Here is a 24,028-nt window from a genome sequence, read left to right on the forward strand (position 1 = left end):
AGCCGAGAGACCATCAATGTCAGCTTTAGTAGAGTTGCTCAGTTTCGAGATACCACTGAAGATATCTTCAGATGAAATTGACATTGAACCAAAATTTAGGGACGAATAATTTTCAGACGAGAAGTCAGACGAGGGACTAGCATCATGATTAGCAAAATTAGAACTAAAAAATTCAGCAAACACGTTAGCCACATTGTGGGGAGTGTTAGCAGATCTGTCATTGTAGAAGACGGTGGCAGGCACCGAGGAGCGAGATTTCTTCGACTTAAGTAATTCCAGAATGCTTTCGGGTTAGACTTTATATTCGTCTCAAAGCTTGTAATGTAGTTTCTGTAAAGAAACTTCTCTAGACAGTTGAAATCCTTCACATAATGTTTATATTTGGTAAGAAATGACGGGTTTTTGGTTCTTTTAAACTTTTGAAGAACTTGTTTCTTAAATTCTTCAACTTTTTTAACCTTGTTGTGTACCATGGCAACCTATATGGTTTCCTTTTCGCAACTGGTACATGCCTCGTACACAGATCAAAGAGAGTCAACTTAAATATTTCAAAGCAATGACCAACATCAGAGATGGAAAGCAAATTGGCCCAGTCTATTTCAGCTAGATCCTGATCGAGTCTAGAAAAATCACACTTCTAAAAGTTAAATGAAAAATCATCAATTAAAGAGCGAGCTCCAAACTCATAAAATTCGAGTTTAAGAATTAGAGCAGAATGGTGCATATCCGTCGGAGCGAATGGCGCATGGCACTCAGAAAGATAAGAATTTATGTCATTACTAATAAAAATTAAATCTAATATTCTATCGAGCCTGTTTTTGAAACTATTGATTTGATGCAAATTTAGACTTAAGATGTTATCTATAACGTATGACTCAAAAGACTTAGTAATATTATTAGGTAATAGGCCTGACGCAGAGTAACTATGAGACCAAGAAATATCACAAAGGTTAAAATCCCCTAAAACACATAAGTGATTATCTCCTAATTTATTTAAAACTAGGGACGATATATTGTTGACATGAGCTTTGTAAATTTCTTCCAAGCTGTTCGGCGGTATGTATGATGCAACCAGATATAGAAATCCAGACTGTGGAGAACCACGGACATTGACGCAGATCTGGTCAAGGATGGTATCAGAATTATCTAACATAATAAGGGAGGCATTATACTTGCGTTGGACAGCGATTAGTACGCCACCCCCTCTTGAACGCCCAGTTTTAGTACAATCTCTGTCCTTACGAAAAACGACGAATAGCTTGGGATCGAAGAACTCAGCGTCGAAGAAATCCGAAGTAAGCCAGGATTCAACAATGACAAAAATATCGTACTCCAATTGGCAACTAAATGCTCTCAAAATGTACGATTAAGTCCTGATACCAGAAGCATTTTGGAAATACACTTTAAGCTGTTTGTTAATTATGTTCTCATTACTGCTGGAAGCTACGTGAACTGGAGTTGCTTTTCCACTTGAGGAATAAAACGGAAAGGGCGAACATTCACACCAGCAGGCCAAATAAAATTGTAATAAAATTTAAGTTATTAACAGAATAATTTAATTCACAGTAAAAAGCGTGGGGTGCTTGATATTGAATGTTACAATCATTCTAGTGGCAACTATCTGAGAGGAAAGATATGAAATGTAGTCAAATGCGCCCCACGCTTTTTAATCTGAATTAAATTATTCTGTTAATAAATTAAATTTTATTGTAATTTTATTTTGAGATGATTAACTATAAATGATTGTTTGACCTTCTACTACTGTCATATAAACACTTTTTAATTGAAAATTATTTTCTATTTTTTAGTTCGGTTAGCTATAAAAGCGTGTTTTTTTTTTAGTTTTTTTAAACTATTATTTATTTTTCCGAAACTTGAAAATACTGTAGTAAAAAAAGACGACTGAAAATACGAATTTAGTAATAAAATGTAGAGTTGGTCGAAACAGGTATGTAAAGACTTTCCATCTCAAAGGTACTTTTTTCTCAACTCTAGGATTTATATTGAAATATTTTTCACTTCTGCGAAATTAGACTCAATACGATATTGTGAATACCGAACTAGTGGTAATGTAAGTATACATTAACCGAACTCGACCCTGGGTTAATCCCCCGGAGCTGCAAATGTGCTCAAACCGAGTCCCGACAAAAGTTTAGCAGTAAAGCATGGAGAACAGCTTCAGCAGGAAAGTGACCAATGAAAAATTCCATATAAATAGATGTATATTAGTGAACCCAATATTGTCAAGCATTCTAAGACCAATATCAATTGCATAACAGTTGAACTAAAAGCTTAAGTAACCGATTAAATATACGAGCAGATGTTAGATACTGTAGCGGTACTGTATCACTGTATAGCATACCACTTCGATTCATTCTTAAGGCAGCTAACAAATCCACTTTTCCAAGTAAGTCCCTCGTCGTCCGGGAAATGACTGAGATGGAGCATTTGTTGGCACATATTAGTCTATCCATAGTATATAGTAAAAGTTGGAACAAATGCTGGAGTGCTTGAAGTTGGAAGTCGGTCCGTTCCACCATATCAGCACGCCTCAGCGCAATATCGGCTTTATTGCATCTCATAAAGGTTTGGTGAGAGCCTCAAGCTTCTGTCGCTGGCCCTTCTGCAACAAAACAAAGTAAATGTGACCTTCCTAGCCCTAAACTACACAATTACAAATTCCTGTATGAAATAGATCAGAGGATGACTTAACGTAGGACGCCTGGAAAGCTACGTGGCAATCGTTAGCTTCTATGTTCGCCAGACTCTCATTTTTTTGTTGCTCATAAATACGGCACTCTAAGGAATTACGAAGAATTTTCAATGCTATTTACGTGCTAGCACCTGTGTATTCACACATACGTATATACAAATATATTTTCTATAAAAACGACGCATATGCGCTTTATATTAATTGATATAAAAACATAAACTACTCTGACATTTAATTCTCTTCTTTTTCATTCCTTTCCACATGTCAATTTTGCCACTTTCAACATTTGGTAAACTTCTCACAAATCCTCTATAGGATTTGCACATAAAGAATGCGGTAAAGATGGTGAATGGTTCAGACATCCGGCTAATAATAAAACTTGGTCCAATTACACAACCTGCGTAGATTTAGACGACTTGGAGGTGAGTACAATAATTTCAAGATAGAAGCCCTACTCACGATTTATTCGTTCATTTCGCCCCATTTTTACGGAATAGTATAAAGCTTTGTTCTAAACACTGCCAAACATTTTTTAACGAATTTTCAAAACATTCTAATCAAAAACCGATTGCACTATATACATAGAAAAAGTTCAATAATATATTGGAACTTTTTGAAAATTTTTCAAAGCTTTTCAGTTTCGTAGCTCATAAAATTTTATTTTTTTTTAACTTTTTTAGACAAAATTTGGCCCATTTCAGGCATTACCAATATTTCTATTCTTATATGCAAAAAACAACTCTGGGCTTTTTTTAACTACTTAAAAGATGCATTTCTTAAGACTTAAATTTACAAATATGCATTACCGGTTTTCTGATCCCCCAGCGAATTAGGGGGCTTAGAACATATCCGCGGTAGGTATGCCTGTCGTAATGGTGACTAAAATACTGTAACGAATTTCCTGCAAATCCTCTTATTTGCAATCTTCTACGAAGGTTCGAATGCAACAAGATTCCAATCAGCATGTCGTGGGAATCGGGCAGTGCTAATGAGGATACACCATCACAAGGCATAAAAAAGTAACATGACTTGTGTTGTTGGAATGCACCGGGTTCCAATCAGGTCGAAGCCTGACCCATAAGATTATACTGCCGGAATGCATATGATTCCGGCCAGCAACTCATAAAAAAGCATATTTTTAACGTTGTTGGAATGCACCAGATTCCAATAAACACAGTACTGTCTTGTTCCTTCTTAATGATACATGTTGATAATTGTTCCTCCATCCTTAAGCGAGATAGTTCCTGTTTTTTATGGAAGGAATAAAATGCCGGCAAATTAAATTAGCTTGTATCTCTTAAATTAGATAGGCAAGTATTGCATTACGCATAGTGGCAAAATTACATTCAAGACTGATACAGCTATACAAGTCATTGTAGTGCGCGCACCAGATAAGAGGATGATTATTTTTAGCAAAGTTTCGTCGACAAATGGGTAAATAAATAGGAAGTTAGTGTCTGGATACTCTAGGGGGAACCTCAAAAAATAAGCGGCTGAGAAGGTCCGCAGAATTAATTTCTCCAATAATGAGCTTATGGATGAACAATGCCTCCAGTAATATTCTTCGATTTTCCAGAGTGGGTAAGTTAATAAGAAGAAGTCTACTTCTGTATAGAGGAAGGGGGAGACTTGAGTTTCAATTAAGGCCGCGCAATGCGAATATCAAAAATTGCTTTTGAACTGACTCAAGACGCTTTATATGCTTTTGAGAAACTGGGGACCAAACGCGTGAGCAAGACTCGAGTATTGGACGAAGCAGCGATGTGTAAAGAACCTTAGTGAGGTACGGATCATCGAACTCTTTGGCCCATCTTTTAACAAATCCAACTACACCCAACGCTTTGTTGGAAATAGATGAAATATGCATGTTAAAATTCAATTTCGGATCAAAAAGGACGCCTAGATCATTTGCAATAGATATACGCTCCAAAGGCGTACCATCTATTACATAAGATTTCAATGCTGGCTTCACTCGGTGAAATGTCATATGCTTACATTTAGAGCAATTTAAAGCTAGTAAATTTGTTATGCACCAACATTGGAACGAGTCCAAGTCGGCCTGAAGAAGATCCAATTAACTTAAATCGGTAGGACAGTAAGTGTAGCAAAGTTTTACATCATCCGCATACATTATAGTATGGGAATATAATACTGTCTGTGGCAAGTCATTAATGAAAAGGGTAAAGAGCAAAGGGTCTAGATGACTTCCCTGGGGTACACCGGAGGAAACTCCGAACGATTTCGATAGATTGCACTTGAACTGGACTTTTTGGGTCCGGTTAGAAAGATAGCTTTTCACCCACATTAATAGGTGAAACGGAAAGCCCAGTGAATCAAGCTTATGAATAAGTAACTCATGGTTAACGGTATCAAATGCTTTGCTGAAGTCCGTGTAGATGACATCCGTTTGCTTGTTCGCTAAAAATCCTTCCATAACTATAGAGATGAATACAAGCAAATTTGTAGTGGTTGACCTTTGACGAATGAAACCGTGTTGGCATGGAGATAAAATAGAAGAACACTGATATTGGAGTTGACTGGTAACAATCTGCTCAAAGACTTTAGAAATGGCTGAAAGATTAGCAATACCCCTGTAGTTTTCAACTTTTGACCTACTACCTTTTTTTATGCAGGGATATAATAAAAGACTGTTTCCAAATTGGCGGGAATGACGCAGATCCCAGATATAGCTCAAATAATTTTAAAATAGGCTCATACGGAGAAAAGGTGGGCTTCAAAGATTGAAGACTCTGGAGAACAATATCACTATCAATAGCAGGATTCATAATGGAATTCGAGTTATCTAAGCGATACGGGTATTGACCCGAGTGGTGCTTTTTACCGGAACGTACCGGATCTGCGTCCGGCAAAGGACCATCAACATCGACAATACTCCCCAAGGCCTTCGGTGAGTGTTCTTATTGCTACAACAACAGCAACCGGTTTTCTGGTTTGAAAATATTTCCAAATAAATAAGAACATGGATTTACATTGATATGAGCTAATTCTATAAGAGAAATATTGAAACTGAAACAATATTAAACAGATTTTTCGTTAGGGCAGTGTGAATTATACGAATCAATAGCGGGCAGGGCTTATATGGAGCTTGATCCATTTTTGGTTCATTTGTCACTTTTTTCTTTTTGTATATATTTTAGTGGAAGCACAGCATTAATCTCATCTACGAGACCGGTTATGGCATATCGCTTGTAGCAATTTTACTATCGCTTGCTATTCTAAGCTATTTTAAGTAAGTATAATATATTTAAACTAAAACAAATTTGGCGTATAAATAGATATATCAAAATGTGTATCAGAAAAGTATTGTACCAACTTCACTGCAATACCCACCCTCCTTTCACGCCTTAATCGTATTTGAAGTTCACAGTATATAATAAAATAAAAACTAGATGTTACCCTCCTTTCATTACAGAACATTAAAATGTGCACGCATAACACTGCACATGAATTTATTCACATCATTTGCAGCGCATAACACACTTTGGTTGATTTGGTATTTTGTGGTGTTACCAGACACTGTTTTGCTACAAAAAAGTCCGGTAAGTTTAAATACCCACAGTTCATTCCGCAAGTCAATTAAATAAGCACGAATATTATCTAATAACTGAAATTGTTGTTTAAAAAGAGAATGGCCATTGCTACTATCAAACCCGTAACTGATAGTTAAATCAGCAACTAAAAATTCCTCTTTTTTGAACTCCATGGTTGCAAGGATTACGTCCTTTTGTAACTCAACAATTCTTTCGGTTGTATGCCTTATTAACATGAGTAACGAAACTTTTGCATAATTTTCTGTTACAGTGATTATCGCCGGTCGGCACTCGCGTTTTTTGTTTAAAATCTCTTCATATGGTGGGTAAATGTAAGAATTTCGCCTATTATTTTCCAAGCGCGTATTCATATATTGCTCCTTCCTGTGGTTGTTGTCTAAAATGAAAGCTAAGGCTTCCAGTCATCGAAATGGGAGATCTTTCGTTAAACTTATTTTCAACAACTTTTCTGAGTTTGGAAAGATTTGTGGGATTTTGACAAATTGCCCTCAAAGTAGCAGCTAAATCAACATTACCTCTTTTTACCGCAGCCGTAGAAGTAGCACGAAGCACTAAACCTAGGTTGTTTTCTTGACTTTCTGCTAGCTTCGCAGCCTGTCTTCTTTTGGAGCGGTCTGATTACTCATTGAAAACAAGTGGTTTGCGGCCCATTTTTAATATGGGGGTTCAGCGTTTTTCCTCAAAAATTGTTCGGGCTTTCTATAACATTTCTCCCATCTTTCACTCATTTGCAGGTATATTAGTCTTGATTTTTCCTTCAGGTATCTGTCATATTCTTCATTTGTACTTTCTTTAATTACGTTTTTTAACAGAAAGTTGAAAACGGCGGTTTTTTCTTATCATTCTTCAGTGCTTCTTTCCAAACATCGAAAAGCACGGAAACACGCACGTAGAAGTTTTCTAAGAAAAAGGGCTTTTATTCAAAAAACGCAAAAAAGCGCAACGTAATAGTCAGCCCTCAAACTCAAAATTTAATGTATTTTATGCTCAAAGAAGTCTTAGGTCAGACAACTTCAGACTTTTTTATAGCTCTCCTTAACTAGGAGCATTATCATCAAAATTAGAGCCCTTTTTGAAAGGGATTTTATTTTTTATCTAGCATTCAATAGGAATTGTTTATTCCTTTAATCACAATTACTTACCTTCCTTATTGACCTTCACTCATTTTTTTTTTTGAAATATATGCACTATCCGAGGAATTATTAAACTTTTAAATACGAGGAAGCTGAAAAGGAACTATTAAAATTTATATTTTTTTTTTTTCGAAATGCGAAATTTGACAGTTGAAATCTTTACGCCAAATATTTAAAGAAAAAACTAAGTATGCACTTTCTTAGTCTGAAGTATTATTTTTGTGAGGGTATAAAAAAAAATTGATATCGGATACTTTAGAAAATTACTTTTGGCCAGCAAACCCCAGTCGCCAGACCATAGTGCAATGTTTGCATTTTCTACTCTAGAGCAGCAGTAACAACAAGAAATATGCTCTGCTACTGCTTTAGCTCTAAACAAGAACAGAGCATACAGCAGAGCCATAGCAAAAAAAGTGATAGCTTTTCTCTGCTATGAGCTGCGTCCTGTTTCAGAGCGAAGCAAATAGCAGAATAACGACTCAAAACGAAATGCTATTTATAGTGGAGCGAGAGCAATCAGAAAAAATTTAAGTTTTGTGCTCTTTTCTGTAAGCAGAGCCTTTTCTTGTCTCTTGTTTTTGTTGTTTCCGCTAATGTAGCGTTGTGATGTTGTTGTTTTGGTACTTTTGGTTTTATTTATCGGTCTTCAAATAGTTGTTTTAGCTTCTTATTATACTCAGTTGAGCAGAGCTCACAGAGTATATTAACTTTGATTGGATAACGGTTGGTTGTACAGGTATAAAGGAATCGAGATAGATATAGACTTCCATATATCAAAATCATCAGGATCGAAAAAAAAATTTGATTGAGCCATGTCCGTCCGTCCGTCCGTCTGTCCGTTAACACGATAACTTGAGTAAATTTTGAGGTATCTTGATGAAATTTGGTATGCAGGTTCCTGGGCACTCATCTCAGATCGCTATTTAAAATGAACGATATCGAACAATAACCACGCCCACTTTTTCGATATCGAAAATTTCGAAAAACCAAAAAAGTGCGATAATTCATTACCAAATACGGATTAAGCTATGAAACTTGGTAGGTGAGTTGAGCTTATGACGCAGAATAGGAAACTAGTAAAATTTTGGACAATGGGCGTGGCACCGCCCACTTTTAAAAAAAGGTTATTTAGAAGTTTTGCAAGCTGTAATTTGGCAGTCGTTGAAGATATCATGATGAAATTTGGCAGGAACGTTACCCTTTCTACTATATGTCTGCTTAATAAAAATTAGCAAAATCGGAGAACGACCACGCCCACTTTTAAAAAAAAAAAAAAATTAATTCAAATTTTAAAAGAAAAGTTAATATCTTTACAGTATATAAGTAAATTATGTCAACATTCAACTCCAGTAATGATATGGTGCAACAAAATACAAAAATAAAAGAAAATTTCAAAATGGGCGTGGCTCTGCCCTTTTTCATTTAATTTGTCTAGGATACTTTTAATGCCATAAGTCGAACAAAAATTTACCAATCCTTGTGAAATTTGGTAGAGGCTTAGATTCTGGGACGATAACTGGTTTCTGTGAAAAAGGGCGAAATCGGTTGAAGCCACGCCCAGTTTTTATACACAGTCGACCGTCTGTCCTTCCGCTTGGCCGTTAACACGATAACTTGAGCAAAAATCGATATATCTTCACTAAACTCAGTTCACGTACTTATCTGAACTCACTTTGTGTTGGTGTAAAAAATGGCCGAAATCCGACTATGACCACGCCCACTTTTTCGATATCGAAAATTACGAAAAATGAAAAAAATGCCATAATTCTATACCAAATACGAAAAAAGGGATGAAACATGGTAACTGGATTGGTCTATTAACGCAAAATATAACTTTAGAAAAATACTTGGTAAAATGGGTGTGACATCTACCATATTAAGTAGAAGAAAATAAAAAAGTTTTGCAGGGCGAAATCAAAAGCCCTTGGAATCTTGGAAGGAATACTGTTCGTGGTATTACATATATAAATAAATTAGCGGTACCCGACAGATGATGTTCTTGATCACCCTGGTCCACATTTTGGTCGATATCTCGAAAACGCCTTCACATATACAACTAAGGGCCACTCCCTTTTAAAACCCTCATTAATACCTTTAATTTGATACCCATATCGTACAAATACATTCTAGAGTTACCCCTGGTCCACGTTTATGGCGATATCTCGAAAAGGTGTCCACATACAGAACTAAGGCCCACCCCTTTTTAAAATACTCATTAACACCTTTCATTTGATACCCATATCGTACAAACAAATTCTAGAGTCACCCTTGGTCCACCTTTATGGCGATATCTCGAAAAGGCGTCCACATATAGAACTAAGGCCCATGCCCTCTTAAAATACTCATTAGCATCTTTCATTTGATATCCATATTGTACAAACGCATTCTAGAGTCACCTCTGGTCCACGTTTATGGCGATATCCTGAAAATGCGTTCACCCATAGAACTAAGGCCCACTCCCTTTGAAAACACTTATTAACACCTTTCGTTTGATACCCATATAGTACAAACAAATTCTAGAGTCACCCCTGGCCCACCTTTATGGCGATATCTCGAAAAAGAGTCCGCATATAGAATTAAGGCCCACGCCCTTTTAAAATTATCATTAACACATTTCATTTGATACCCATATCGTACAAACAAATTCTAGAGTCACCCTTGGTCCACCTTTATGGCGATATCTCGAAAAGGCGTCCACATATAGAACTAAGGCCCACGCCCTCTTAAAATACTCATTAGCATCTTTCATTTGATATCCATATTGTACAAACGCATTCTAGAGTCACCCCTGGTCCACCTTTATAGCGATATCTCGAAAAGGCGTCCACATAGAGAACTAAGGCCCACGCCCTCTTAAAATACTCATGAACACATTTCATTTGATACTCATATCGTACAAACAAATTCTAGAGTCACCCTTGGCCCATCTTTATGGCGATATCTCGAAAAGGCGTCCACCTATAGAACTTAGGCCCACTCCCTTTTAAAATTATCATTAACACATTTCATTTGATATCCATATTGTACAAACGCATTCTAGAGTCAACCTTGGTCCACTTTTATAACGATATTCCGAAAAGGCGTCCACCTATAGAATTAAGGCCCACGCCCTTTTAAAATACTCATTAACACCTTTAATTTGATATCCATATTGTACAAACGCATTCTAGAGTCAACCCTGGTCCACTTTTATAACGATATTCCGAAAAGGCGTCCACATATAGAACTAAGGCCCACTCCCTTTTAAAATACTCTTTAACACCTTTCATTTGATACACATATAGTACAAACAAATTCTAGAGTCACCCCTGGTCCACCTTTATGGCAATATCTCGAAAAGGCGTCCACCTATAGAACTTACGCCCACTCCCTTTTAAAATTATCATTAACACATTTCATTTGATATCCATATTGTACAAACGCATTCTAGAGTCAACCTTGGTCCACTTTTATAACGATATTCCGAAAAGGCGTCCACCTATAGAACTAAGGCCCATTTCCTTTTAAAATACTCTTTAACACCTTTCATTTGATACCCATATAGTACAAACAAATTCTAGAGTCACCCCTGGTCCACCTTTATGGCGATATCTCGAAAAGGCGTCCACATAGAGAACTAAGGCCCACGCCCTCTTAAAATACTTATTAACACATTTCATTTGATACTCATATCGTACAAACAAATTCTGGAGTCACCCCTGGTCCATCTTTATGGCGATATCTCGAAAAGGCGTCCACATAGAGAACTAAGGCCCACGCCCTCTTAAAATACTCATTAACACATTTCATTTGATACTCATATCGTACAAACAAATTCTAGAGTCACCCCTGGTCCATCTTTATGGCGATATCTCGAAAAGACGTCCACATAGAGAACTAAGGCCCACGCCCTCTTAAAATACTCATTAACACATTTCATTTGATACTCATATCGTACAAACAAATTCAAGAGTCACCCCTGGTCCATCTTTATGGCGATATCTCGAAAAGGCGTCCACCTATAGAACTTAGGCCCACTCCCTTTTAAAATTATCATTAACACATTTCATTTGATGTCCATATTGTACAAACGCATTATAGAGTCATCCCTGGTCCACGTTTATGGCGATATCCCGAAAAGGCGTTCACCCATAGAAGTAAGGCCCGCTCCCTTTTAAAACACTTATTAACACCTTTCGTTTGATACCCATATTGTACAAACGCATTTTAGAGTCAACCCTGGTCCACTTTTATAACGATATTCCGAAAAGGCGTCCACCTATAGAATTAAGGTCCACGCCCTTTTAAAATACTCATTAACACCTTTCATTTGATATCCATATTGTACAAACGCATTCTAGAGTCACCCCTGGTCCACGTTTATAGCGATATCCCAAAAAGGCGTTCACCCATAGAACTAAGGCCCACGCCCTCATTAACACATTTCATTTGATACTCATATCGTACAAACAAATTCTAGAGTCAGGCCTGGTCCACCTTTATGGCGATATCCATAAATGGCGTCCACCTATACAACTATGGCCCACTTCCTCTTAAAATACTCTTTAATACCTTCCATTTGATACACATGTCATACAAACACATTCCAGGGTTACCCTAGGTCCTTTTTACAACATGGTGATTTTCCCTTACTTTGTCTCCACAGCTCTCAACTGAGTATGTAATGTTCGGTTACACCCGAACTTAGCCTTCCTTACTTGTTTTCGTTATTATTGTTATTTCATCGAGTCACTAACTTCTGCCCGTGAGAAAAGATTAAGTTCTGCATAATTATTCCCTATATAACAAAGAGCCTAACGTGGTTTCTTTGCTCTTGCATCACTACAAATCGCATTTCGTTTGGAATTGTTATTCTGTTATGTCCTCGAAAACACGACTTAGCTCATAGCAGATCATAAGAAATGCTATGAGTTTTTATGCTGCAGCTCTGCTCCATGCTCTGTTCATGTTCAGAGCCGGAGCGATAGCGAAAAAATAAACTACTCCGGAGTATATAGCATTTTGAATCATTCATAAACCACTTAACTAGTTCACTCCCTTAGATAAGCTCCACTTCTATCTAAACGAAAACAAGTACAGCACAAAATTCGTTATTTTCACGAATATTATTTGCACAAAGTTGACGCCATTGTAATTGCATATGTTCCCCAAATAAATTTGCATACGAAAATTGCTTATGAACGGTTAATACGCAGAACGTTACTTACACGCCATGTATGCATAAAGCGATTTCTCGTCTATTGTACCTTTCATGAATAGTAAATGGTAAATTAACTCTGATTTGCTGTCGAGGATTAGTGAGTACAAGAAGAAGAAGAAATAGAAATATCAACAAATTAACCAAAATGTTCAGGCCTGTCCGTCTGCCCATCAGAGAGACCATATGCTTCTTTAAACAAGATATAAAAAAAAATAAGTGTAAGGCGCGATAACCTCCGAAGAGATTTCAAGCCGAGCTTCTCTTGCCATTGCGACTTTAGCATGAATATCGCCCGCTTTTCCCGCCTATGTATCGCACGCCTAAAGAAAATAAATAGAATCATAGCTGACACCTTTTGAGGTTTTTGTAGATACTAGCAAAAATAAATTATTTATCATTAAGCACACTGCAAATAAATTAACATTATAAACAGGTAAGGAAGGCTAAGTTCGGGTGTAACCGAAGATTTCATACTCAGCTGCCAAATTACAGCTTGCATAACTTTTAAATTACCTTCTTTCAAAAGTGGGCGGTGCCACGCCCATTGTCCAAAATTTTACTAAATAGCGATCTGAGATAAGCGCCTAGGAATTTCATTAAGATACCTCAAAATTTACTCAAGCTATAGTGTTAGGTACAGACGGATGGACGGACGGACAATAAGCCAGTTGTATCCCCCTTAAAAATGATTTTATGTTCAACAACCTATCAAATAACGAATACGTGAAAACGTGTGAAGATTTCAGAAGGGCATTGAAAGAAATGATGGTGCTTTCCAAAGGAAAATAGTGAAATATCAATTTGAACAAACGAGTTTCAAATAGCTACATTACAACAAAAAGTAACCGCTTGAGCCGTATTTACAAGGATCAAAGAAAAATATAGAAAAAAAGTAAGGACGGATTTATCTTCAGCTGTGACAATGACTTTATACCTTTCATGAAAGGAGCTGAGCAATTACGTATCCATAGGCAGAGAAACGTTGTACATAAGCGTCGTTTTCGATATATACCAAATAAATAATAGATCCGTAATCCTGAACAAAAAGTTGTACGGGATATGTGCGATGTATCCTACCTCTTCATATAACAATAAATTTCACACGCGAAAGAATTAGGGAAATTTGAAACTTCTGTCTGTTAGAATGTGTCGGAAATTAAGAAAATATTCTGATCTAAATATCGGTGAGTACGGAATACATGCTATATATACAACCGATCCTACGATTTTAGCGTGCAATAATAAATGCTAATACATATGTAGTAATTTTGCAAAATTTGAGGCCCCTAGCTCTTAAAATGAGGCAGCAATACTATATATACGACCGATCTCTACGATTTTTAAAGACAACAACATATGCCGCATACGAAAGCACCTGGTGAAATTTGAAGATTGTGGGTTATAAATTTAGGCTGGTATGACAAAAAAACCACTTTTCTGAAAAATCAGTTGAATGGGGATATATGCGACAGTGTTCCGCTCCGTGCGGTTTCGAAAATTTTCCAATCAGAAACATAAATATAACCACACACCAAATATTACCAAGATATCTTAAAACTTGTACATATTAAGCATTCAAACCACGAAGAGGCTCGCAATTTCAAAATGCCGCACAATTTTCCGAATAAATAAAAATTTTACTTTGTGCTTGTAAATGTTATTTTATACTACTTTTGCACAAACCAACTCCTCTTCCTCTTTTCCGAATCTTCTTAGGCTTTTTCAGCTTATATTCCCTCAGCCCTCCCCAGGGCCGTAGAGAGAAAATCCGGGCCCGGGACTAAAAAATTTACGGGCCCCCTATAAAAAATCCACTAATACATTTGATTAATTTGAATTAATGACGTCTCATTCATTAATAATTATTGATGGATTACATCAAAAAAAATTGTTGCCACATCAACTAAATGATTTTTTGGACTAAGAGCTGACAATAAAATTAACACAGAATATTTACTATTTATACTATTTTATTGCAACGTAGAAATAAAATTCTCTTTTAACAGCCACATATTGTTGCAAATAATCTGTTCTAGTTATTTGGTAACATTTTAATACATTTCTGATAAATTTAATGATGATTATATATTTTAATTATTCAATATAGAAAGTTCGGATATCAAAGAATGGCTTTACTTGCTTTTTTCGCTCCAAATTTTTATAATAGTATCAAAATTTAACTGTCTTGCCAAACATATTCAACACAAAGCGTGGCTAGTCTTGAAACTCGCTCTTGAGATGAACACGATCTATGAAAGTTTTTGATTCTTGAAAGGACGCAGAAGGAACGTTCTGCACTAGCAACAGTGACAGGTATAATGCAAAAGATACGTAAAGCAACACAAATGTTGGGGAAAATCGTTTGCAGATTTTGAACATAGACGGCATTTAGCAATTCCAATGGTGACAGACCTTTATCAAAATTTGCTTCGTAAATGTGTTTCAAGTGAATTATTTCGCATTCAAAGCTTTGAGCAATCTCCGACTTGTATTTCCATGTCTTCAAATTGGCACAAAGAGGAAAACGTCTCGTTTAAATTTCTCATAGCTGCAAATCGCAGTAATGCCAGTGATTACCGAATCGATGATCACCAAAAATGTATTGTTTTTAAAATCAGACTCTGGTTCATCCGTAATCATCTCATTTCCATTATCTTCAAAACGTCTTTTGGGATTTCTCTTTCGAATGTCCGGAAACTTTGACTTTGAATAGCAACTATTTTGCATTCGTTTAAAATTGTTTCCCATTGGTTCCTGATCAACTTCAAATCAGATAGTAAGGCACCTAGATGTCGGACCTCAACATCTATGGTGGCGTCTCTAGCTTGTAGGACCACATTTCTTTCATTAATGGTAGTCAGTATTTTGAACCAAATTGAGGACAGCAAAATACATTCGAACTTGTTGATGTACTTGAGAATGTCGGCAACATCGCCGTATGCTTGCGCAGTCAAATTTGGCTTTTGGCTGAAAGACTATGAAGAGAGCTCGGTTTTTTTTTTTTTTTTTTGAGGATGTTCCATCGTTGTGGACTGCTGCTGAAAATAGTAAAACATTTTTGTACAACTCCGAAGAAAGTAATTGCAGCCGTACAACATTCTGCAGCATCAAGACCACATAAATTCAGACTGTGGGTTTCACAAGGCGAGTAATCAGCATTGTCGAGAATGTGACGTAGTGTTCCGTTGTAAGCTCCTTTCATATTGGCGCCATTATCGTACCCTTGTTCACGACAATCTTTTAATGGGATTTCATGTTTACCTAGAGTATGGCAAATTAGATCAGCGATTTTCTGACCAGTTTTCTGGTTACAATTCACGAAAGCCAAAAACCGTTCTTGAGTTATAAAATTTGTTGCTTTCGAATTGAAATGGAGTTAGCGAAAAATGAACGTAGTTAACGTAACTAGCATCAGTCATAGCATCAACGATAATAACAAAATACTTGGCTTTCTTGCCTTGGTCTAATATAGTTTCCCTAACATGCTTTGCACAAATTTCTACAAACTCGTTCTGAATGTCTGGGGAAAGCGTTTGTGCTGCTGTTGAGAAATCCTTACTTTCTCCAAATGAACTCCAAGTTTCGGATCATAATGGCTTATGAGATCTTAGATGCCCAAAAAATGTCCATCGTTTCGTGTACCAAGATATATACTTTCGCCTTTGAAAGCTAGACCTCTTTCACCCAAAAATAAAATAGTGTCCAAAATTCTATATCAAATTTCTTTCCACTTTTGAGTTTCAGTGATTAGCAGTTCACTGATAAGTGTATCAATTATAGCCTCCTTTTGAATTAGATTTTGTAAAGATCGCCATTGAATATAACATTTAATGTGATCTTGAGTATATTCGTGTGATGGCAGTTTATCGTGTAGCTTCTTCCATTCCTAGAATATCGAATATCCGCACAAAAAATTGTAGGTCGATTTAAAGTATTGGTGCTTAACAGACGACATGGTAGGCAATAAAAAGCATTGCTACTAGCACTCCACAGTAACCAGTCACGCTCCACTTTCTCTCAATTTGGCAAGAGTCTGTTCAACAACGAGGTAGGAAATGCCTCGTCATGTCAATCACGTGGAAAAATTACAGGGCATTTTTGATGACCTCGTTCATTATTCACGGTACCGATATCGAAATCGTTTAAATAATCTGGATTTTGATACAGAGTTGGTGGTATTGTTGGAAGACTTTTTGAAGATAAACCTTCATCAGTGTCACCACGAAAACTTTACGATTTCGGATTAATGTAAACATACATTTTTGTTTAATGTTTTTATTGTATCCTCAGGCCCAGGCAAAAAAGCATTATCAATATTCGTTGCTTTTGAAACTCGGCTTAAAATTTGCATATGGAACCACTAAAGACTCTCCTGAATTAAAAAAAAAATGTTGTTTGATGTTTTTATTGTCTCCTCAGGCTCGGACAAAAAATCATTATCATTATTCGTTGCTTTTGAAATTCTTTGCACATGGAACAACTAAAGACTCTCCTGAATTTAAAAAAAAAATTTCTTAGTACCTCTAAATCGCGGGCCCCCTGAAAAACACATTTTTGTTTGATGTTTTTATTGTCTCCTCAGGCTCAGACAAAAAATAATTATCATTATTCGTTACTTTTGAAATTCTTTGCACATGGAACAACTAAAGAGTCTCCTGAATTAAAAAAAAAATGTCTTAGTACCTCTAAATCGCGGGCCCCCTGAAAAACACATTTTTGTTTGATGTTTTTATTGTCTCCTCAGGCTCAGACAAAAATAATTATCATTGTTCGTTACTTTTGAAATTCTTTGCACATGGAACAACTAAAGACTCTCCTGAATTTAAAAAAAAATTTCTTAGTACTGTTACGGTTGACTTGCGCCAAAAAGTATGCTAAAGCCTTTACTATATGCATAAAGTAATAGATTTCTGTGCGCCCTGCGTAAAGCTGGATGTTGTTCGAACCGCCTGTTGGTGATTTTAGCTCACACAGCCATGGTCGTGAATCTTTCTTTCCGGCTGCTTTTCTCTTGTATACTGACGTTTTGCTGCAATAGAATTGTTCAATAAAGTGCTTTGCTATATATCCAAGTTGTTAAACCGTAAGGCGGTGAAATAAAGTCCCAATTGTTGGGAATTCGACATATCCAACCATTCATCTGGTGAAAGCGAAACGAAGAGACGCAGGTAAAATTCAATGGTGGTTGGCAATGAACATGCGAAATTGTGGCCACTATAAAATCCACGAAAATATTGGGATTAGTTGCATCGAGCATTTATCGGGGGCGGCAGTCACTTACTGCTGGAAATATTTCGAGTGGTGCAAGTCAGCTCCTCGCAAAACTGTTACATTATAGAGTAAGACTTCGTATAGAAACATCAAACTAACACACGATGTAAGCCATTATTATAAATTCCATATCTATGTAATCAGTTAATTTGTGGATATCATAGGTCTTTCATCATTTTGGACTCAGTCGTGAGTGACATTGAAATAATTTCTTAAAAATTCGTAGATATAAGTCAAACGGTATCGGGAGAAATCGGGTTTTGAGTGACGAGCGGGGAAGGTAGTGAAGTATGGGAACTAGAAGGGTTTAGCCCTATTCAGCTTCGGCAAGCTAGGATCTAGAGACGTCTCAAGAGATGGGTTTGCAGATAGCGTTTTGAAGTTCTATACTCGATGATGTGAGCACCAACAACTCCTTTCAGTCTAGGCACCCAAAATCTATACGCCCCATAATTGTAATAAAGATTAAGCTGTCAATAATTGTATGAATAATAAATAATGAATTGCTAAAGAAGAATTAGTATGTGATGAATCTTATTATGGAGTTAGGACAGACGGACGGTAGGACGAATTTGTCAGCCTTATTGAGGCAATTCAGAACATTAACGATGGATTCCAGTGCATGGTAAGCTACGGATAATTGAGGGTGATGCGGATCACACTCCATGTCTTTGAATTGAGTACGTAAATTTGTTTTTCTTTATTGTCACCATTGTGAGATGAAGGCCCAAAACAACCCACCCACTCCGACGAGCAGAGCCGTTCGCTACAAGCGTACTCAAGGGTCATCACGTTCTCAAGCGCTTTCGAGGTTTTCGCCACAGGTAACAATAAGAAATGGCGCCCAAACGTGTGGGGCCCAAAAGGGACTCCATACCATACAAACTTTCTTAAGAAGTAGCTTTATATCATGCAGGAAGATTCGGGAGACGATATCCAATCATCACACCAGGCGACGAAGTCCTCGTGATCAGTGGTTAGGATAGGGACATATAGCTAAGTATGGTAAAATTTACGATTATGACTGATCACATGAGTCTTTAATGGCTCATGGGACAGAGGGATTTGTCAGGGAGACTGGCCCGTTGGAGCCTGAAGCTTCAGGGGTTCGCTTTTGAAATCGTCCATCGAAAGGGTGCTAAAAATGTGGGGCCTGATGCCTTAAGTCGCATACATATGGATGAACTAGGAGATAGAGAATTGGCGATGGATGTCTCACTGAATGACCCAGAATTCAAGTACGAAGCCTACGAAAAGCTAAGGGACGCTATACAAAATTGTTCGGATCGACTTCCGGACGTTAAAATACAGGATGGAATTATCTATAAAATAATGCGTTTTAGATCGAGCGATGAGGAAGAAGATTCGTTGTGGAAGGTGTGGGTATCAGAAGCCTTGAGGTATGGATTGGTGGAAAAGTTTCATAGTGGTAGTTCGGCCGGACATGGCGGCATTACGAAAACGGTTAGTCGTCTGAGGGATAGCTATTACTGGCCAGGCCTGGTCAGCGCGGTAAAGGTGTTTGTAAAAGGATGTGAGGTATGCAAGTCAAGCAAGGCTCCAAATGCTATAACGAGACCTCTGATGGGGAAGAGGGTTGAAACCGAGAGGATCTTTCAACGTCTCTACATTGACTCTTGCGGACCATACCCAAGGTCTCGCGATGGTTAGTAGTGTTAGATCACTTCTCGAAGTTTCTATTAGTGAAGCCAATGAGAAACGCCACAGCCAATGAAGTTACTCGATACCTCGAAAATGACATTTTCCATATTTTCGGAGTACCGGAGACTATCCATTCGGATAATGGTCGTCAGTTTATCTCTGAAGTATTCGCGAGGTTCCTTCAGACATATGGTGTCAAACATGTTAGAACGGCTGCGTACTCTCCACAGGTGAACGCCTCGGAGAGAATAAATAGGTCGCTTCTGGCGATAATAAGGTCGTACATAGATGAAGTGGATCAAAAATCGTGGGACACTCACTTGTCGAAAGCGGCGTTCGCGCTACGGAGTGCGGTGCACGAGGCAATACAAATAGAGCCGTATAGGGCCATCTCTGGACAAGCGATGGTGCAACATGGCGAAACGTATGAAATTCTGCGCAGACTCGATAGCTTGAATAACTCGGATCTGGAGGTGAGGCCAAGAGACGTGCATCTACAACTAATGCGTGATAAAATAGTTCAGAGTCTAGAAAAGGGTTACCTCAAGGGAGAAAGGTTTATAATACGCGCGCTAAACCGATTACCTTTAAAACAGGTCAGCTGGTCTTTAAAAGAAACTATAGGCAGAGTGATGCTGCAAAGAGTTTCAGTGCCAAGCTGGCGAAAAAGTTTACCAAGGCGATCATTTTGAGACCAGTGGGGAATTGCTTATACGAGTTGGGTAATATGAGAGGCAAGTCTTTGGGAGTCTTCCATGCCAAAGATTTGCGAGTGTAGTGTGTAAGTTTAGTGGAGAGTCAACTCGTCTTTCGAGTTATCCATCTCACCAGTGACATCGTATAACTCGCCCTGTTACGGTTGACTTGCGCCAAAAAGTATGCTAAAGCCTTTACTATATGCATAAAGTAATAGATTTCTGTGCGCCCTGCGTAAAGCTGGATGTTGTTCGAAACGCCTGTTGGTGATTTTAGCTAATCACAGCCATGGTCGCGAATCTTTCTTTCCGGCTGCTTTTCTCTTGTATACTGACGTTTTGCTGCAATAGAATTGTTCAATAAAGTGCTTTGCTATATATCCAAGTTGTTAAACCGTAAGGCGGTGAAATAAAGTCCCAATTGTTGGGAATTCGACATATCCAACCATTCATCTGGTGAAAGCGAAACGAAGAGACGCAGGTAAAATTCAATGGTGGTTGGCAATGAACATGCGAAATTGTGGCCACTATAAAATCCGCAAAAATATTGGGATTAGTTGCATCGAGCATTTATCGGGGGCGGCAGTCACTTACTGCTGGAAATATTTCGAGTGGTGCAAGTCAGCTCCTCGCAAAACTGTTACATTATAGAGTAAGACTTCGTATAGAAACATCAAACTAACACATGATGTAAGCCATTATTATAAATTCCATATCTATGTAATCAGTTAATTTGTGGATATCATAGGTCGTTCATCATTTTGGACTCAGTCGTGAGTGACATTGAAATAATTTCTTAAAAATTCGTAGATATAAGTCAAACGGTATCGGGAGAAATCGGGTTTTGAGAGACGAGCGGGGAAGGTAGTGAAGTGTGGGAACTAGAAGGGTTTAGCCCTATTCAGCTTCGGTAAGCTAGGATCTAGAGACGTCTCAAGAGATGGGTTTGCGGATAGCGTTTTGAAGTTCTATACTCGATGATGTGAGCACCAACAACTCCTTTCAGTCTAGGCACCCAAAATCTATACGCCCCATAATTGTAATAAAGATTAAGCTGTCAATAATTGTATGAATAATAAATAATGAATTGCTAAATAAGAATTAGTGTGTGATGAATCTTATTATGGAGCTAGGACAGACGTACGGTAGGATGAATTTGTCAGCCTTATTGAGGCAATTCAGAACATTAACGATGGATTCCAGTGCATGGTAAGCTACGGATAATTGAGGGGGATGCGGATCGCACTCCGTGTCTTTGAATTGAGTACGTAAATTTGTTTTTCTTTATTGTCAGCGTTGTGAGATGAAGGCCCAAAACAACCCACCCACTCCGACGAGCAGAGCCGTTCGTTACAAGCGTACTCAAGGGTCATCACGTTCTCAAGCGCGTTCGAGTTTTTCGCCACAGGTAATAGTACCTCTAAATGGCGGGCCCCCTGAGAAACCCCGGGCCCGGGGGGAATCGCCCCCCCTCTCTCTCGTCGGGCCTGGCCCTCCCTCACTCTCGCTTCTTTCCGTTTTCTCATTCCTCTCCCTCAACTGACTTTCCAAGATTATATTTAATCCCATTAAATTTCAACCACTGTCATGAAAATTATGTGGCAGCGCGATCATGAACATAAAATATTTAGGTATAGGTAGTTAGGTCAACAGCCCCGAAAATTGGTTGAGGCGATTTAACCATATCCATGAGTCTGTTTAATAATAACTTATGTACGTCTTATCTCCAATCTCACCCGTTTTTTGGCTGCAGTATGCACATTACATTACATCTTTCGGAAAAAAATCAATACAATATTTTTTTTTTCTTTTATTCCAGCCCTCCTGTGTTGCATTGCACATAATACTCCACTATTTTCTACTCACAAATTATTCATGGATGCTCTGTGAGGGCTTCTATTTACACACAGTTTTGGTAAATGCATTCATATCAGAAAAGAAATTGGTTAAGTGGCTTATTGCGTTTGGGTGGGGTTCGCCGGCAATTGTGATATTCATTTATGGTTTGGCGCGTGGTCTTGGCGGTACAGATAGTGAATTAATACAGTGAGTATGATATTGCAGAAATCACTTATTTTATTAATTGCTAACAGCTCTTCAAGCAATAATTACATTTTACAGCATTTCTAAATATATTTAATTAATCTTTCTTAACATTTTTTTTCCTTTTGCTTTCATCAGCTGTTGGATGAATTCCACCGACTTTGCCAAAATATTCGTTGTTCCTGTTTGCATTTCTATGTTCCTTAATTTGCTATTTCTATGCAATATTGTGCGCGTTGTGTTGCTTAAGTTGAAGGCACCGGCAAGCATACAAGGCAGCTGTGGCCCCTCGCGTACCGTCCTGCAGGCATTTCGGTGAGTTACATGAATACATATGGATGTACATATGTATGTATGTATGTTGTATGTACAAGTTTTAAATGAGTTTATGTTAGAAATTTTAATACATTCCGGCGACTTTTCACATATCAAGCATAACAAACTTTGCTTATTTATGTGTTTTTGTGTGCTTGCAAAAGTTTTTTTATTAATGTTAACATCAGCTACTCGAAAAGATTTGCATATTTTCAAAATATTTCAGTCTTACGTGAAGTTTATTATTTAATACGCAGAGTATCCGCTGTACTCGATATCCTCTTTTAATACATTCTGCCTAAACAGAAATGTTCTACCTCCATGAAATTCCATATAAGTATCCCTACGCCACGCCGGGTATAGTAAGCATGCCAGTATTTCCTTGTATTTTCGTGTTGTTTATAGTTTATTTGGCATAAAGGCTGTGGGAAGTGTTTATGCATATTTTTGAACTGAAACGTTACATATAACTTTGGGTTCAGTAATTTTTTTAAAATGGTAACATAAAGGTCAAGCTTAAAAACCAGTGTTTGTGTAAAATTTGATTTCACGTTGAAAGAGAAACGTTGAAACTAAAAAATGTGGCGAGTGCCGAGGACTCGTGAAGTACGATGTTTCAACATACAGTCATACGTCCAGCAAATCAATGTTTTCAAATAATTAATAGCTCTACCACATACAAATAAATGCAAAATAACTTGACTGAACATCGCATAATCCTATACTGCATTATTCTTTGCTCTAAGTAGTCTTATTTTAATATTTTCAAGGTTTGAAGTTTTACATAAAAGCTCAGCTTGCTCATAGGCTCTAATCTAGTTTTCGATATCTTTTCCCACTGAGAAATCGAAATTCATTTACACTTTGATTTCGCTTTATCGCCTTCAGTCCTGATTTCTTCTCGCGCTTTTCTCCTCTCGATTCTAATTATGGTTGTTATACCGGTCGAAATTTAGTCTCGGTTTTGATCTAGGTTCTAAACCGAACTCCACCTACGGTTTCAGTACGCTTTCAAAATGCAAATTCCGGTTCTGGTTTCGACTTTATTTTTTAGCTAAAAGTTCCGGCTTCGACCTTGGTTCCGGTTTCAGTTACGCTTTTAGTACCGGTGCCGGTTTCGGTCTAGGTCTTAATTCCTATCCGGTTCCGGTTTTTGTTTCTGTTCCGGTTTTGATTTTGTTTTGCTCGAGTTGCTTCCTATTTCCTCCTCCTATCTTTTTTGTTTCCTTCCTTTTTTTCGGCATTCTTATGTTAATTATTATTACAATAATTACCTTTTTCGTTATCTTCTCCATATTCCTTATAATAACTTCCCTTTCCTTCGCCTGCTCTTTCCCCATTCGCCTTGATTAATTCCTCGATTTTGTCTTCATGAATTCTTTTATTTCCACTAACAGTGATAGCAGATTTGAAAAGTGCGGGCT

The 24,028-nt window shown here is 37.6% G+C and overlaps 1 protein-coding gene across 1 annotated transcript in view; it reads left to right on the forward strand.

The window, feature by feature from the left end:
* Dh31-R (Diuretic hormone 31 Receptor) overlaps nt 1-24,028 on the forward strand; it is a 460,651-nt gene that overhangs the window by 392,276 nt on the left and 44,347 nt on the right. The window contains 5 exon segments of the mRNA XM_067774258.1: nt 3,029-3,135; nt 5,872-5,963; nt 6,147-6,273; nt 22,066-22,292; nt 22,428-22,604. Coding sequence (XP_067630359.1) covers nt 3,029-3,135; nt 5,872-5,963; nt 6,147-6,273; nt 22,066-22,292; nt 22,428-22,604 — 730 coding nt within the window.

The sequence above is a fragment of the Eurosta solidaginis genome, chromosome 3 (genome assembly GCF_040869045.1).
Source record: "Eurosta solidaginis isolate ZX-2024a chromosome 3, ASM4086904v1, whole genome shotgun sequence".
NCBI classification, from domain to species: Eukaryota; Metazoa; Arthropoda; class Insecta; order Diptera; family Tephritidae; genus Eurosta; species Eurosta solidaginis.